Source organism: Pygocentrus nattereri, chromosome 11 (genome assembly GCF_015220715.1).
Source record: "Pygocentrus nattereri isolate fPygNat1 chromosome 11, fPygNat1.pri, whole genome shotgun sequence".
Taxonomy (NCBI): Eukaryota; Metazoa; Chordata; class Actinopteri; order Characiformes; family Serrasalmidae; genus Pygocentrus; species Pygocentrus nattereri.
The window spans coordinates 10,415,113-10,433,713 of NC_051221.1; the positions used below are offsets into that span (position 1 = coordinate 10,415,113).

Genomic DNA, 18,601 nt, shown 5'->3' on the forward strand with positions numbered 1-18,601 from the left:
TTTGTAGGCTTGGAAGTAGACAGTTGCAACAGCATTCAGTGCAGTTTTGACATAAAGTTACTTTAGATAGACACTAATATCTCCCATTCTAGTTCATAAGGGATTTTATTGAGGTCATTTATGGACTAATATCTCCTATTCTATGGTACACGGGTGTTTTTTGAGGTTGTTTATATATTTAAATCACCTGTTCTAGTGGAGGAGTGTTTTCCAGTGTATGAAACTGTTTTTTGATGTTGTTTATGGACTAATATCTCTTATTATGGTGTATAGGAGTGTTTATTGAGGTTGGACTAATATCTCCTCTTGTACTCTATAGAGGTTTTAAATGAGGGTGTTTATAGACCAATATCTCCTATTCTACTTTATAGCAGTATATATATATATATATATATGTGTGTGTGTGTGTGTGTGTGTGTGTGTGTGTGTGTGTGTGTGTATACAGTACTGTGCAAAAGTTTTAGGCATCTGAGAAAATTTGATTTAAAATGGTATTTATCCGTTCAGTAAGCATCTACTCAGACAAACACTAATAGTACAATAATATATATATGTGTGTGTGTGTGTGTGTGTGTGTGTGTGTGTGTGTGTGTGTGTGTGTTTATATACATATATATATGGTTTTAAATCATGCAGACATAGAAAACTTTTGTCCAGTCAGAATGGACTATAAGAGACTATAAGAGGTGTCAGAACAAGAGTTTTGTTTATATTCATTGATTTCTTCCCTTAAATCATAATCACATCAAAAAGCTGTGGCTTTATTAGAGAAAGTAGAATAAACATTTCCCATTGCATAGAAATTCATTTAATTACTCATTTTCTAAAGCTAAGCGGAAGATGATGGATGGATGGATGGATGGATGGATTTTCTAAAGCTGGAGATTAGCTGGAAGCAAACTGCTTACACGTATAGCCTGCTGGCCAGTCACTGCACTGCAGAGGGGTTTTGTCAGAATACGGCTGGGGGAGAAAAACTCCTATACTTATATATGACTTTCATATGGCCACGCCCACTCCGGGCTCACCCAGCCATCCAGAATAGCTCAGAGCTGGAGGAGTGATTATACACTTCAGCCTGCCTCTCTAATTACAGACCCGCTGCAGGCCGAACACTGACATCACACATGGTGACAGGAGGACAAACACAGCCGCGAGAGTAATAGCAGTACAGAGAGAAGGAAAGAAGGAAAAAAAAAAGGCTTTGAGTGGCTAGATCTGTTTTATATACCTATAGTATGTATTATATACCATGCATTGTTTTAAAGTGTAGATTATTTTACATGATTTCTGCATAATTTGCAATAGATATGTAAACAGTCGTTCACAGTGGTTTGGTTTGAAAGGTTCACTGTAGAGAAACGGACAGAATCAGATGTCCTTCCAGTGGTGCTGATAGGAACCAGACGTCAACAATGTCTACAACACAAATATAGGCATTTCCATTACTATCCAAACCCACCAGTGAGCCTACATGACGGTTTATACAGTATGTGAGGTTAATGATGGTTAAATAGTGGAAAACCTGAAAAAAAGAAGTTTCTTTGGGGACTAGACCTCACAACACCCTGCAGGTATCCCTCCGCGATGAATGGTTTGAAAAAATATGTTTTAGACTAAACTCTTCTCTCAGAATGACCAAAAAACAGTGTCTCAGACGTCACGCAGTGAATTCATAACCATTTCATGTAGTAACTTTCTATGAGGGAGGTTTTAGAGGAGGACGTCTGGTTCCTATCACCACCACAGTAAACAATTCTGAGTTGATAAGTTTATCTAGAACGAAGCATTTCACACCAAACCATTCTGAATGATGTCTATGATGTAAGTATAACTATTTTATATACTGCTGCTAGCAGAGGGCGATGGCGGCAAGGTGCCGTGGATCAATTAGACTAACTTGACGCACCGGGAAGCTTCCTTATATATACCTGGAAGCTTCCTTATATATACCTGGAAGCTTCCTTAAGGCAAATGCCAATGTTTGTCACACCTTTGTAGAGGGATGGTACTTAGTCCAAGAAAAGTGGTTTGTTAGTGTAGTGGGTAACATCTCTGCCTTCTACACTGTAGACTGGGGTTCAATCCCCACCTGGGCAGACACCCTGCACCATACCAATAAGGGTCCTTGGGCAAGACACCTAACACCACCTTTGCCTACCTGTGTAACAATAATCAAATTGTAAGTCGCTCTGGATAAGAGCGTCTGCCAAATACCATAAATGTAAATGAAAAGAAAAGATCAGAAAAGAAAACAAAAGAAAATAAAACTGCCCCAAAACCACATAGAGGGCTGAGAAGAGAGTAATTGCCCCCAAATCACTCAAAAAAAACAAAAAAAAAAAACAAGCCATACAAAAGGTGTTCGCTCTAAGAGTGTATGTGGGTATGTGAGTGTTTATATGTGATGTTGATGATGCTGAAATAGTGGAAAATCTGCAAAAATAAGCTTCTCCTATTGTGCCTAACAACACCCTGTACATGTACGCACCATGAGTGGATTAAAATAATACATTATTTCTCAGAATCTTCCATCATAAAACAGTGTCTCAGACTTCAAGCAGTGTATTTATGAACGTTTCATGTAGTAACTTTCTGTGAGGGAGCTTTTAGAGGTGGACGTCTGGTTCCCGTCACCACCACTGTGAACAATTGAGCCTCAGTAAGTTTCTTTAGAGCGATGCATCTCAACTCAAATGTTCATGACTTATTAATCATTTAATTATGCAGAGATGTTGATCAGTGAGGTTCCTCTTTAACACAGACAACAGATAACAAGCTCTGCTTTGTGAGCAGACACTGAATAAATAAACACGTTGTTTGTATGTGTTTAAAGCACAAGTGATAGATAATTATAGCAGAAGCTGCACTTCTTCTCAATGTAAATATAAACGAAGGCCTTAATTTCTGTCTAAAGGAATTCAGCGTGGGAGTAGATTCAGCCGGCAGAGAGAGAAACAGAGAAACCGGAGGAGCTGCTGCTCTCTGCTTTTAATGATATTTAAACAGAGTCTGTCGCCTGTGTGCTTGACCACCTGTTCCTGGTCTATTTCTATAGAGTCTACAGTGCACGCAGACACACGGAGCTCCACTGCAACTCCACCACTACTGCACACACAGGCCCAGTAATGCAGCTGCTTGACTGGTCATGAGATGAGAAGGTTACACCAAGGCCCAGTCCCTTTTCTTATTTTCACCCCTACCCCTTGTTTTCGAGTGTCACCTTGCCCCTTGGAACTGAGTTAGAAGGGGTAGTGTTGAAATCTTCCCTATAAAATGGGACAAATAAAAGAGCATGACTTCATTATCAGCTACCAGCGCTGCTCTGTAGGCGACCCTGCCCGTCTGCAGTGACAGCAGAGGAGGGGAAAGCTCAGCTCCTCACTGCTGGGCTTTAGTTACATTTAGGGCATCATACGCCTTCAAAGACGGGGGATGTGATGGTTACTTACCGCCCACCCCTAATTCTTCGGTGAAGCTGAAGTCAGCTATTTACCAACTTCTTGCTCACATTTTCCTGTTCCACCTTAAATGGAGCCGCAGTGCTGGATTATTTATTGGGAAATTTAACTCGTTAGCTGCCGAGATGTTGAGATACTATTAGTGTTTTTTATGCTTGTAATGAAGAAAACGACCACAATACGTTGAAATAGCACAAAGTGAGATAATCCAATGATTATCATAATTTTTTAACAGAGAAAATCCTCACATTTGTGTGTTTCTTTCGTCGCTTGTGCAGCCATCTTGCTGGCTTTTCTTTGTTTCTCATAACACCCTGTTTGGAATGTGACTCTGGAAAACCTGAACACGCAAAACGCAGGGCTAAGTGCAAAGTGGTAGGGGCAAGGGGTGAAATGAGATTGGGCTTAACGCTGGGAAAGTCTGCCTCAAAGTTTGAATATCTGAAGATGCTTCAACTTTACAGAACTTTTCATTTATTTAATCAGAGCCATTGCTTATCCTGCTTTTCCCCTTTTCCATATCTTCTACCAATGGTCAAGCTTTATTCTCTGTTCATATTGCTCTTGTGTTATTGCTTGATATCTGGTATCGACCAGAGGAGGGTGGGTTCCACTTTGAGTCTTGGTTCCTCTCAAGTCGCCATTGGCGATGCTCATGGGGGCTCAGGTCTGGATTTTTCTGTAAAGCTGCTTTCTGACAGCACCTGTTGCAAAAAGCACTATATACATAAACTTTGATTAACTTTGACTTGAGCTGCTCTGACTCACGTTCAGTGTTCTGCAACCACATTCAATAAGGCAAAAAAGTTCAGAGTATTCTAAACACCCCTCACATTTCTGCAAATATTTTATTATCTTTTGATGGGACAACACTATAGAACTGAAACTTGGATATAACTTAAAATAGTCAGTGTACAGCTTGTGTAGCAGTGCAGATTTACAGTCCTCTAAAAACTCACGACACAGCCATTGATGTCTAAATAGCTGGCAACACAAGTGAGTCCACCTCACAGTGAACATGTCCAAATTGTGTCCAATTGTGTCATTGTCCCTGCCTGATATCATGTGACTCATTAGAGTTATATGCATGAGTGCTGCTGGCATTGCTGCAGAGGTTGAAGAAGTGGGAGGTCAGCCTGTCAGTGCTCAGACCATACGCCACACAATGCATCAACTCTGTCTGCATGGCCGTCATCCCAGAAGGAAGCCTCTACTGAAGCTGACGCACAAGTAAGCCCAGAAACACTTTTCTGAAGACAAGCAGTCCAAGAACATGGATTACTGGTACCATGTCATGTGGTCTGACAAGACCAAGATAAACTTGTTTGGTTCAGCATGTGTGGTGGTGTCCTGGTGAGGAGTACCAAGACAACTGTCTCTTGCCTACAGTTAAGCATGGTGGTGGTAGCATCATGGTCTGGAGCTGCATGAGTGCTGCTGGCACTGGGAAGCTGCGGCTTATTGAGAGAAACATGAATTCCAACATGTACTGTAACATTCTGAAGCGGAGCATGATCCCCTCCCTTTGGAAACTGTGCCGCATGGCAGTTTTCCAACTTGATAACAACCCCAAACACACCTACAAGATGACAACTGCCTTGCTGAAGGTAAAGGTGATGGACTGGCCAAGTATGTCTCCAGACCTAAACCCAATTGAGCACCTGTGGGGCATCCTCAAGTGGAAGGAGGAGGAGCGCAAGGAGTCTAACATCCACCAGCTCCGTGATGTCATCATGGAGGAGTGGAAGAGGATTCCAGTAGCAACCTGTGCAGCTCTGGTGAATTCCATGCCCAAGAAGGTTAAAGCAGTGCTAGATAATTATGGTGGTCACACAAAATATTGATACTTTGAGCACAATTTGGACATGTTCACTGTGAGGTGGACTCATGAGGTGGACTTGTGTTGCCAGTTATTTAGACATTAATGTCTGTGCATGAAAAGATATAATAAAATATTTGCAGAAAGGGAAATTTTAATTTGCATACAAATTCAAATACAAATGTTGCATTACACCAAAAACAGTGAGAATTCATTTTCACATGACTGTTTTGAACCTATTGTAGCATTACCTATGCTGCGTTCATTTTGTTTAAAAAGAAAAAAAAGATGCTACATATTTATTCTTAGGTTCCTGAATTCTTGGACTTTTATCTTGAAAGGGCTGTGGTGTTGTGGTAGAGAAGCTCTCATATGCCTGCCAAGGTTGGTTGGCCTCAGCCAGCTGTGAGTGTTTTGTTTTTGCTGTGTTCTTGGTGATTTGTAAAATAAAGCTAAGTGTGGACGAGACATTTGGCCCATCTCAGTTCTTCAGAGAACCCCAACCCATGAACCGTGTGAGTGGGTGGGGCTAAACAGCTGTAGGCCGAATAGGCGTATATATGGAAATGCACTGGTTTTGGTGACATCACCACAGCAACATTCATAATCTGCGTGTTTTTTAATCGTAGAGTAAAAACAATGATTTTATCTGCTGTTTGCTTTTTGAAATCAAACGTGGAGCCTTTAGAATTTGTATTGTACTGTATGTGGACCTGTTTCTCACTGTTTTTCTTTCAAAGGGGTATTTCACTGGTTTAAAAAAATAGATGTAAACAGTCATTCAGAGTGCTCTTGGTGTGAAATGCTCTGTTCTAGAGAAACAGAATTGTTCACAGTGGTGGTGAAAGTTTTATGCCTCTAAAAGAAAGTTAGAAAATGGTTATGAATTCACTGCCTGATGTCTGAGACATTGTTTTGGACCATTTTGACCTACAACTTATTTGTTTTAATAATTATGATGGTGGAGAGATACATGAAGGCCACAAAAGGTGGCCAATATAGTCTGTTTTTTCCCAGATTTACCACTATTTTACCATCTTCAGCAATGCATATAAACTCAGAAGTTTCATGTAGGTTCACTGGTGGTTTCAATAGTAAATAAAATGTCTATAAATGTGTTGCAGACATTGTGACCCCTGGTTCCTATCACCACCACATCTCAGCCACTGAATTATGCAGAAATGTAGAGATCAGTTTAGTTCCCCTTTAATAATGCAACGCAAATGCTACACAAAGTAATGACCCTGCAGTGTAAACAGTCCAACCCTTAATCAGCGCCCGAAGACTGGTTTGCTAGTATACTAGAAAAGGTCTCTGTATGAATTCACTACATATCCAACAGTATCCAGACTTGTAATTAGAGAATTCAGCTTTTGTAATGTGGACTCATTGTTGACACAGGCATCCATTTGTGCAGTGTATGTATGTGTATGTGTATGTATATATATATATATATATATATATACATATTAGAGCACTGAATAATATAGACGAGAATGCAATCAAATAATCGCAGCATTTGGCAGACGTTCTTATCCAGAGCAACTTACAGTTTGATCATTTTATACAGGTAGGTGAAGGTGGTGTTAGGAGTCTTGCCCAAGGCCCTTTATTGATATAGTGTAGGTGTTTTACCCAGGTGGGAATTGAACCCCAGTCTACAGCGTAGAAGGCAAAGGTGTTACCCACTACACTAACCAACCACAGCAATGTTCCAACATCTACCGTGAAACCTTCCCAGAAGAGTAGAGAACAAACTCCCTTTTAATACCCCTCATCAATGATCAATGATGGAGAGCCATCTTGGCACAGATGAAGCAAAACAGGCCCAAACTGTGATACTACCACCACCATGTTTCACAGATAGGATATGGTTTTTATGCTGGAATGCTGTTTTTCTTTCTCCACACATAATGTTTATCATTAGAATGAAAAAGATCTACTTTGTTCTCATCCATCCACAAAACATTGTTCCAGTAGCCATGTCCGTGTGATCATTAACAAACTGCAGATGGGCAGCAATGTTCTTTTTGGAGAGCAGCGCAAGTAATTCAGAAGGTTTGCATACTTTTCGCCACTCACAGGTATGTGATATTGGACCATATATATATATATATAGTGACATTGTGTATTGTGAAACTTGAAGTATCGTGATATTAAATTTCTGCCGTATCGCCCACCTCTACTCACATGCATCAGTGCAGTGACCTATTTCAAGTGACCCAAAATCTGACCACAGTTCACTAGCATGAGGTCACCAACAGTTTGATTACTAACTGCAGCTTGGAGACTGCAGAGGCACTGGGGGGACAAGACAGAGTGGAAAAATTGAAGCCGTGTTTGTGGTCATCTGAGGTTTATGTGTTTCCCACTGAGACTTTGAGCCTAACCATTAATTTCCTACCAGATCACCCACTCAGCAGGTAATGTCAGCTAACGTCCTGATGCCCAGCTGGCACTGCCATGGAAACGTGCCTGTTGTGTACAGGAGTAGTCCAGTTTGGGGCAGTGTAATGCAGTGGGTGGCAAAGCTTGGAAACACACACACACACACACACACACACACACACACACACAGGAACGCCAACAGCATATTTTCTCATGCTAACTAACATCTGTCCAGCAAGTGCAGTTTAATGTTCGTTGGCTGCAGATGTGAACCACTGGCTGTAATTAGTGGGACTGATATCTAGAACTGGAGAAAGCTGTTTTAGTTCCCACTTTCTCAGCTGTGAGTTGCATTTGTGAGGATGTAAATACACTCTCTCCTGTGGTGGTGGGGTGTGGTCAGCATGGCCTAACTTTCTCCACGTTTTTTGAGGCCCAGTGAGGCCCTCTTTTCTTCTTTTCAGTTTATATGGACAACTGCAGATGCCAGAAGTTAGAATATAGTCTTGGACGCCACATCAGCCTCATTTGTGCAGTCATTTCTGTCATACTGTAAGGCTTTGTTTACATTTCAACTATTATATTACACAAAATTATGGAGAAATCGGTGTAATTCCCCTTTAATAATGCAACACTTTGGTACACAAAGCAATGCCCATGTGATGAACTCAGTGCAACCCAGTTTCCTGGTATATTTGCTCAGTCATTCTGAATGACATGATTTTCTTTATCCCAAGTTCTATACCAGCACACCTACACTCAGATCTTAAACTACACTCTTAGCCAAAAGGGTTCTTTACAGTACCGAAAAAGGATTCTTTGGCTTGTAACAATGTTGGCACCCTTTTTGGCCTTATTGAACCATCTACAACACATTCTCGATCAGTCTGCAGAACCATTTCACAAGGCAAAGAACCCTTGAATCATACCAATTGCTCTTTCAGTGTTCATAGTTCCACATAGAACCATTTTCATTACTGAAGAACCTTTTGAAGAACCGCCTTTTGTGAGAGAGTAGTCATCACAGCAGCATCACTAATATGACAGATGTTATCAAAGCCGGACTTCACTCAGTGCCCACCGTCCTTCAGTAGGACATCAGCACATGCTGAATATATTGCCCACCATGCTTTCATTTCCAGCTTATATCTGGCTGCTGCTCCCAGGGGAAATACAGTGGTATGCAAAGTTGGTCAGAGCGCATGTTAATAAATAAACAAGCAAATAAATAAATAATAGAAACGGGTTGAAAATGCCATATTTAAGTTCTGGAGATCTGGAGTTCTGGAGATCTACCTTCTTGCAGCTCCTGGCTCCAATCACAATCTGCCACACCTGTCCAGCTAATTAACTCCTTCTGAAGCCCTTGATTGGCTGGATCAAATGCAGTAGTGTTAAAGAAGTGTGTGTTGGATGCAGGTTGGAAGATCTCCAGGAGGAGGAGATGGTGACCACTGCTGTGGAGGATGTCTTGGCTTTTTTTCAACACAGCTCAATTTGACTGAGAGTATTCAGCCTTTACATATGAATGTGCTTTTTAGAAATATGAATTTAATTACTGTTGAGTTCTGCCCTGGCAATGCAAGCTGGCCAGTCAGTTTTTAGACAATGTGACTGTATAAGACTCCACCAGCTATAGCTGCTGTAAATATCACTGTCAGTCATTCTTAGTAGGAGCTAGAAATGAAAATGAGATAAAGAAGAAATATAGAAATGGAAGAGATAAGTAAGAGTAACACACACAAAGAGATGTGTTTTCACTATTATATCATGTTTTCAACTCACACACCCCACCTAGTGTTAATACACAGGAATGACCAGAAAGAAAAACACACTAGTACATATAGTTTGTGTCCAGCTCATTCCATCACCACCACAAACAGCTTTTACAGTCTGAAAGTTAATGTAACCAACTGTGTTAATCATTTTGGCCCTTGAATGCAGGTTTTGATCTGATGGAGTACTTCAACGTGAGGGATGTTTTGGGAGAGAGGGCTGAGCCAGGCCAGAGCTCCTATGTGAGGCTGGGAACCATGCCTATTGTTCAACAGACAGAGTGAGTGCAGCGCTACCAACCACTATAAACACACACACACACACACACACACACACACACACACAGTCCAGTCACTGTCTGTGTAACAGGTGAAGTCATGCATTGGTTTTCCTCCCTCTACGTTCGATGAAATTCACTCACTGTCCTCTTTATTAGAAATTCCTCATTTGGTCATCTGCATGAATTCATATTCACATGCATAATGCACAGCTGTAATGTACATGTTATTTATTCACAAACTTCCTTATAAGCTCCCTCTACTTTATATAGGTCCTCTACATAGACAAGCAATTACAGACTGTATCACATTTGTTGTTGCAAAAGGTATCAGCCGCCTTCTAGCGCATTCACCATCGGTCAGTTTCTGACAATAAGGCCGCTGTTGTCCAGATATTTGAGTGGTGGTCCATTGGTAGCATGTTCATGGTAGTGTTCATGGTGGTGTTCATAGTAGTGCTTAGGGCAGAGTTCATAGTGGTATTCCAAGTGATGTTCATGATAGTGTTTATGGTAAACATTCATGGTGATGTTCATTGTAGAGTGCATGGTAGAATTCATGGTACAGTTCATTGCGGTGCTCATAGTTTTCATGGAGGTGTTCATGGTGATGTTATCAGTGGTGTTCATGGTGTTGTTCATGGCAGTATTCATGGTGGTGTTCATTGTGGTGTTCATAGTGGTAGTCTTGGTAGTGTTCATGGTAACGTTCATAGTGGCGTTTATGGAAGTGTTTATGGTATCATAAATGGTGGTGGTCATGGTAGTGTATATAGTGGTGTTCATGACGGTGTTCATGTAGAGTTCATAGCAGAATTAATGGTGGTGTTCATAGTAGTGTCCATAGTAATGCATATCGTTGTCACGATTGGCCCCTCCCAGTCTCCCATGTGCTTTTGTTTACCTTTTAGTCCTGTCCATGTGCTTCTTTGTTTGGTTTCCTACCGATTCTGCCCCTTGTTTCTTGTCTCCGCCCTTGATTGTTTCCACCTGTTTTCCACCTGTTTCTTGTGAACCCTCGTTAGCCCTCTTGTATTTAAGCCCTGTGTTTTCCTTAGTCTAGTGCTGGTCTTTGTTTGATATGATTCATGTTTGATGTTTGATGTTTTGTATGTTTGATATATGGTCTGAATTGTTTTGTTTGGTGTTCATTCCTCCGGCCTTCATACTCTGTTTATCCTGTGTGTATGTCTGTCCCTCCTGCTCTCCATATTGGATACCTGAATCTGGACTGTCTTGACCATGAGCCTGGATTTGCCCAAAATAAAATTCGCTTATCTCAGCATATGTGTCCGCCTCCTCACTCCCCAGCGTTACAATAGTGGTGTTCATGGTGGTGTCCATGGTGCTGTGTGCTCAGCAGTGTTGCTGGGGTTTTTGCACACATCAGTGTCACTGCTAGGTTAAGAGTAACCCCCCCACCCCCAAATGTATCCACACAAGAGCAGCTCTGTGGTTAGAAACTGACCAGTGATAATGGAATTGATTAGTGGTCTCCATTCCTGGTCCTGGAGAGCTACCATCCAATCCACAATTTGCCACACCTCCTCCAGCTAATCAACCTCCTCCCAAGTCTCCGATTGGCTGGTGTTACGTAAGGTTCAGGGCAGCTTATTGGATACAGGTTGGAACTAAACTCTGCAGGAAGGAAGCTCTCAGAACCAGGACTGGAGACCCCTGGACTAGAGGATGGAAAATGCAAACTGTGCCTCAACAATGTGTTTCAGCCTCGCTCTACCTACCTACCTACCTACCTACCTACCTATCATTACAAATCTTTTTCCTCTCTCTGTTATAGAGATGTGTTTCCACAGGGCCTGCCAGACAAGTATGCCTTCGTTACCACATTCAAGTTCAGAAAGACATCTCGAAGGGAAGACTGGTACTTGTGGCAGATCTATGATAAATACGGCATCCCTCAGGTGAGTAGCCTTCATACTGAAGTACAAGAGCAATACGGCTTCTTCACTGTGCAGACCTGCTGCCTCCTGGCTCGGTGCTCTGCATGCCAGATCAACTTTTGTCTGCCTTGCTTCAGGCAAGACACAGTTCACCTCAGACAACCTGCAGTCTTCACTTGTAGCAGGAGTCAAAGGTCATACTCCCACAAGGATGTTATGAGCAGTGTGTTGTCTGCTTGCACAGGGGTCCTCCAGTCCTGGAGAGCTAGTGTCCAGCACAGTCCAGCAAATACATCTTATGCTACATTACACTTATGCTAATTGCCAGGTTTAGTGGGTGTGTGTAAGTAGGCAGGTCTCCATGCCCTCATGGAGTTGTGCACCCCTGATTTACAAGAGTCATTGCTTTAAGCCATCACATGACATTTTAGCACAAAGTTTAACTGGAAAGTCATTTAATATTTCACTAATAATAACTATAATATTAAACTTATATTTAAGAAGTGTTGCGTATATGAGGAATTAGTATGAATAAAAAAGAAAGGGTAACATTTCCTATGAGTCCTGTATTCATAATGCATTTCAAATGGTGTTATATGACATACATAAAACCTGACATAAACATGTATAATTAAGCAGTTACATGCATAACCCTTCATAAAGCAAGAGTACACGACTTTGTGAAATAAGGTCTCATGACTCATTAGAACTTCGGTTCATGAGAACACTGTTATAATGCACTTTAACCCTTTAAAATCCCAGGCTTAATACACACTAAGCCTTATTATTCAGTAACTACATGGGCTTCAATGCAAACAGGTTGAGCTATTCTTATTGAAGTGTGTAATAAAACTTGGGGCCTGCTGGTGGGCCCAGGCCATTTAAGGGGTCAACACAGGTTTATTTCAGTATATTTCAAAATATTGTAGCGTGTCCTGCTATTAGAGAAGGCACAGCTGACGCATGTCATTGTGCTTTATTAAAGGGTTATAGTCGGCCACAGCCACGCTCTCTCTTTCGTCTAAATATTCACTCTAAGCCCCGCTACATCTGGCTACCTCTGCCATCAGTGTTAAGCTGACCAGTATGTCCTAATTTAACAGAACACGTCCAGTGAGCTAGCCCCATCTTCACAATAAGAGTCCTTCTAGAATAACCCAGCAAATAAATGCTGTCGAAATAATGCTCCAAAATTAACATGCTGCAACTTTGAACACCCTTCAGTGTCATTATAGGGTTTAAATGATAATAATTAATAAATAATACATTTTTATTGGTATTAGTTTAGAGTTCATCCAGTCCCAAGCAGGATGCATGTTTTTTCTTTTTTTTTGGGGGGGGGTTACTATCCAAAATTTCCATAGATGTCCAAAATTTGATTACAGTAGAAAATGTCTGTAGAGAATGATTCTAGTTCTGAATGGTTAGTAATGGGCAGGCAGGTTTGCTTATGACAAGTATTCATAAAGTGATGCTGTGATCTTGTGGTGATAACTGCAACATCTCATGGTCACAAATCTACAGAACAAAGGTTAAGTTCAAGACTTTGTTGAACATCTCAGCACCTGCACACATTGTTGCCTTCACTGGAGAAATGTCAGACTGTCAGATGTATGCATCTTTTCCACCAGGTATCAATCCGTCTGGACGGTGAGAATAAAGCTGTGGAGTATAATGCAGTGGGGCTGACCAAAGATGCTGTTCGAGCAGTCTTCCGGAACCCTGAGGTGGACAATCTGTTTGACCGAAACTGGCATAAGATCAGCCTGACCGTGGCCGCCAGGTCTGTGTCTCTTTACCTGGACTGCAAACTCATCCAGACCCTTCCCATCGAAGACCGAGAGGACATCGACATCCAGGGCAAAACCGTCATTGGAAAGCGGCTGTATGATAGTGTCCCCATTGATGTAAGTTACTAAGAGAAATCAAGCTGCGTATTGCTGTTATTGTGCAGTGAATAACTGTTTAAACACAAAATATATTTATTCAGGATATCGTCTCTATCAGATCATCAACTCCATTTACTTTTTTACTCCAAAAATGGCCTATGACCTTTACATTAACATTTCATGATAAATGGACCAATAGAAATTTTCTAGAATACTTTGATATAAAATGTTGTCATGCAATGCGAGCTATAGGTAAACATCAATGGACAGAAGACAGTACACTCATTGGTCACTTTACTATAAACCCTACCAGCTTGCTGGTGTACATTTAAAGACTGTAGCTCATGTACATGTGTTTGTTATCCTGAGGTCTTTCATCAGTGGTCAGTTTCTGGCCACAGAGCCACTCTTGTCTGGATATTTTTGGGTGGTGGTGGTCCACCGATGTGTGTAAAAACCAAGCATATTACAACGAACGCTATCATGAACTCCACCATGAACTCCACCATGAACACTACTAAAAACACCATGATAATGAACGCCACCATAAACCCTCCTGGGTCAGTGTCACTGTGGTGCTGAGAAAGATCCACGACCCAAATTATATGTAACATTTATTATGGACGCTGGATTTGGTCAGAATCACAGAGCTACACAGCATATTCAGTTTACGAACTGGCCACTTCATTGGTACAACATCCATTCAGTGTAGCCTGTAAATCTACTCCATTAATGTTCATACAGATGTTGTGAACTGTAATGTTGTGCTGAGTTACAGTAAGTTCAGTATCTTTGTTTAACCCATCTCAGTGTCTCCAGCTGGCTGAGGATTCCTGCTGCTCTTGTTTTGGCTGTAGAGTTTTGTTTCCCTTCACCATGTGAGAGACGTGGGGGGAAAGTAGAGGAAGTGTTGCTTCGAGTTTAGACTTTGTTATGTCTTTGTGTGTGTGTGTGTGTGTGTGTGTGTGTGTGTGTGTGTGTGTGTGTGTGTGTGTGTGTGTGTGTGTGAAACTCTTTCCTTCACAGTTTGACCTTCAGCGGATGGTGATCTACTGTGACTCCAAGCAGGCTGAGCAGGAGACATGCTGTGACCTGCCCGGAGGCCCAGTGAGTGTCCATCTGTCTCTCTCTCTCTCTTTCTCTCTCTCTCTGTCTCTCTCTCTCTGTCTCACACACTCTTGCTGCTACCTTGTCCAGCCACCACTCAGATAAGACATTCCTTCCATGTCAAAGCGAATAAATGTGCCCTTCATGTAGTTTCAATCTGCACATAAATGGCGTCTGTAATTTTTCTGAGGCTGTAGTTAATCATCCAGACTGTGGACTGTGGTCCAGATAGGACCACTTTCTAACAGATCTGTTTATATGAGACTCAGTGAAATAGTTTGGGATAAATAGAAGAAGTTCTCTCCTACCAAAACACTCTGGAGAGGTGAAATTCTACTTATGCCACAGTTCATCTAACAATAAAGGACAGCTTCTGCATCTTTTACACAGTGATAGACACACAGTAGCACTCACACAGTGCAGATTCTACACGCTGCCATGTCTCACTCTGGCGAACGGGAACATGCACGTGCTATAACTTCTCTGGAGACTATAACTCCTCCCCAGTCCATCAAAGGGCAGACAGACAGACGTATACATTCATGCCTAGGGGCAGTTTAGTATCTCCGATCGGCCTGACTGCTTGTCTTTGGACTTAAGGATACCACTCCACACAGAAAGTACGCTGGTTGCCTGGCCAGGGAATCGAACCCAGGCCCTTCTTGCTGTGCTGCCTGGGTGATATTCAAATTCTCGTTAAAAAAAGCCAATAAGTTAGCATAAATAAATGTTTAGTGTTAATAACGTTAATAAGCCCATGCCTCCTGAGTGCTGCTACTATATGCTAAAAAAATTCCTCTCGAACCTGATACACCTTGTCTTGTTTGGGCTGTTATTTTCTGTTCTCCGCTTTCAAAATTACAGTCTGAATCACCCATTAAATGACAGAAATTGCAGTTAACTGTGAGGTGCTGGAGTCAATTAATGACGTGCACAAAGTAGAATTAAAAAGCTTAAACCTCTGGACAACAGGAGCATTGCTATTTTATGGGAACATAATGGATGTAAATCTTACTATTTATATAATATCACAAAAATCTGAAAAGCAGCATTGCTGTGTGTCAATATCACGATATATCACCCAGGCCTACTACTGCTAGTTTATGGCTGAAAAAAACATTAGTAACTCAAACAGCTGCATTTTCAATATCTCTATTTATTTTCTGCATCCTCAAATGCACATTATAAAGAGAAATGCATTCTGCGTACTACATGTAAATTAGGCTTTTCGACTCGTATGCCAGTTTCATCTATAACACGCAGGCAGAACGTGTGCTGTTTGTGCCTCTCTCACCTTCAGTTCTTTCAATCTTAGTTTTAATGGGCCCTGAAAAATCGGCAAAGCAATGACAAGATGACAAGCAATCTAACAGTACCGGTAGTAATTATACAGTCTCAGTACAAACCAACAGTAAGTTGGTTGTGTTTGTCATCTTTTGATGTGCTGGTCTTTATGCTAATCGTGTCTGTTTACATGAGCACACAGGAAATACTAAACAAACAAACAAATTAGGATGAGATAAAAAGACAGAATTACCATAACATTGATGGCACTGAGTCCGTTTGTTTATCTCTGTCCCCCAGGTTCTCCTTTTCACAAGACACGTCTTGTGTCTCTCTTCTCTCTCTCTCTCTCTCTCACTCTCTCTCTCTCACTCTCTCTCTCTCTCTCTCTCTCTCTCTCCCCCCCCCCAGATGGGTGTTGCAGCTTTCATTGAAAATTTTTATCATAACCCAAATACAGCCTGAGAACCTTCTGCTGCACTGGGTCCAACCCGACCCACATCTAAATAAAAGCCAACAAACGTTTTGTCATCAAGTTTTGGATCTGAAACTCGAGCATGAAGACATTCCGTCAGAAACTGACGAAACCTGAACCACATGGCCCAAAGTGCAGAACAAATCCTGACAGTGTAGCGATAGTTACGGTGTAGTGACCGGAATATCCATGGTCATTAGACTGTGGACATAAAAACTGTAATAAAACTATATGATGTAATGTTTACAGTGTGCAAACTACCTCTGGTATTTGGTGGGGCCTCACCACTGCAGCGTCGATGCTACCTTTAATTGTGAAAAGTGCTTGGTTTAACGACTCCTCCTCTGAAAAGGGTCTTCTAGTGTGGTAATGTGCTCTTCAACAAATTAACTGAGATCTCACCGGTTTCCTGTTCTGTCTTCAGTTTGAAAAATGAGTAATAGTCACTCTTTACACCCGTCTTTTGGGAAGAGTTTATGTTACAGCATATTGTAGATTTTTTCTGAGGTAGTCCAGGTGTAGTTGCAGTTGCTGGGCTGTGAAGGACCAACTGGGTGAACCGTGAGAACCTGAACCTAGTGTCTGATCTCAAATGTTTGGACAGACGTTTTGAGCTCCAGTGGGTCTCTCTCTCTCTCTCTCTCTCTCTCTCTCTCCCCCCATTACAGTAACACTGTTTGAATCTCTCTCTCTCCTCAGTGTCCTAAGCAGCTGGTGACTGAGTCTCCCCCCGCTGAGCTGGTGACTCCGACTCCAACCAGTGTAGAGCAGCAGGGACAAGTTGAAGCAGTCAACTGCTCCTGCTCACCAGGGGAAAGGGTAAGACCCCAAAGGTCACAGGTCCCAGGTTTTAACCCTTATATGCATCATATATTAAGAACATCCTTCTGACTTCACGCAGAGCATTTTTTGGAAAATGAGCATACAGTTTTGATATTTTCACACTCATCAAAGTCATATGTGTGAGCAAAACACGCGCTGCAGCTCTGATGATGTAAATATTACAAACGTATGTCAGTTTTCAGCTGTATCTTCCTCTTTTACCTGCAATATTCGTCTCCTGACCTCTTTCTGTTTCCTGCAGTTCATCTCTCTCTCTCTCTCTCTCTCTCTCTCTCTCTCTCGCCACTCTCCACAGGGTGAGACAGGCTTGCCCGGCGTGCAGGGCCCTAAGGGTGAAAAGGTCATAAAGCAGTCCTTAATTCAGTGTGTCGCTGATCATTTTATGATTGCTCTGTTTCTCTCTCGAGTGCTGAGTGTTTCCTCAATGCTGTGCTGTAAACTGTATGTCCACAGGGAGACCCCGGCCTTAAGGGCGCTGGCGGACCGCAAGGACTGAAGGGACAGAAAGGAGAAGCTGTACGAAAAACAGATTTCTTTCTAATTCCCTTGAACTTGATTCCTTTTGCCCCCAAAAACATAGAGGACATAAACTCAGTCAGTGATACACGAAGAGCAGGGATCTCAAACTCGACAACTGAGAGCTCATCACATTGTTTTTTTTCTCAGCGTGAAAGCTGCCACCACCGTTTAAGACATTCGGTTATGAAAAGGTACAAATACAAACTTTTCACCTGGAAAAGCTGATTTACGGTTCACGATCAGACCTTAAAACCACAGTAGAACCTTTGAGGGAACGTTTACACTGTTTGTACCATGATGATAGAAGTATCAGGATCGTACCGCTCAGCATTGACGAGTTCAAACAGCTGGAAAACACTGCCGAGCTAGTTTCTGTTTAAGGTGAGACCAAATATTTTCTAGGTTTTGAATCTGGACTTAAAAGTGCTTCATTTTCTGCTTAAACATTCCTGAAATACTGTCTGTATTTCCCTGCCTATTTTAGGGAAGTGCATTTTGGTCACTTCAGCAGACGTTATCAGAGTAAGAGATGTTGTCCATCTAGCTCACTCTCTTTCTGACATGTATTTAACACATTTTGCAAGAGATTGTGGCTTTGGACTCAAAATACTGTCTAAATTGCAGTCAAACTATCGGTAGGGTACTGTTCATAAAGGCACATGACACCTACATGAACTTATGCCAACTGACACAAATGTTTATTAATGCTTATTCCAATAGACATCATTTGCTATAAAGGTTATATTATGCCAATTTTCTTCATTTAGCTGAAGTAGCCATTAGGACAGATGATGCCTATTGGAATAAGCATTAATAAACATATATGTAGGTGTTATGTAGCTATATAAACGGTACCCTGTTG

The 18,601-nt window shown here is 41.6% G+C and overlaps 1 protein-coding gene across 1 annotated transcript in view; it reads left to right on the forward strand.

Annotated features, from left to right (window-relative positions):
• col22a1 (collagen, type XXII, alpha 1) overlaps positions 1–18,601 on the forward strand; it is a 125,697-nt gene that overhangs the window by 37,410 nt on the left and 69,686 nt on the right. The window contains exons 5-11 of the mRNA XM_017715938.2: positions 9,613–9,724; positions 11,520–11,643; positions 13,254–13,529; positions 14,538–14,618; positions 17,077–17,196; positions 17,516–17,560; positions 17,674–17,736. Of these exons, the coding sequence (XP_017571427.1) occupies positions 9,613–9,724; positions 11,520–11,643; positions 13,254–13,529; positions 14,538–14,618; positions 17,077–17,196; positions 17,516–17,560; positions 17,674–17,736 (821 nt within the window). The remainder of the gene's footprint in view (positions 1–9,612; positions 9,725–11,519; positions 11,644–13,253; positions 13,530–14,537; positions 14,619–17,076; positions 17,197–17,515; positions 17,561–17,673; positions 17,737–18,601) is intronic.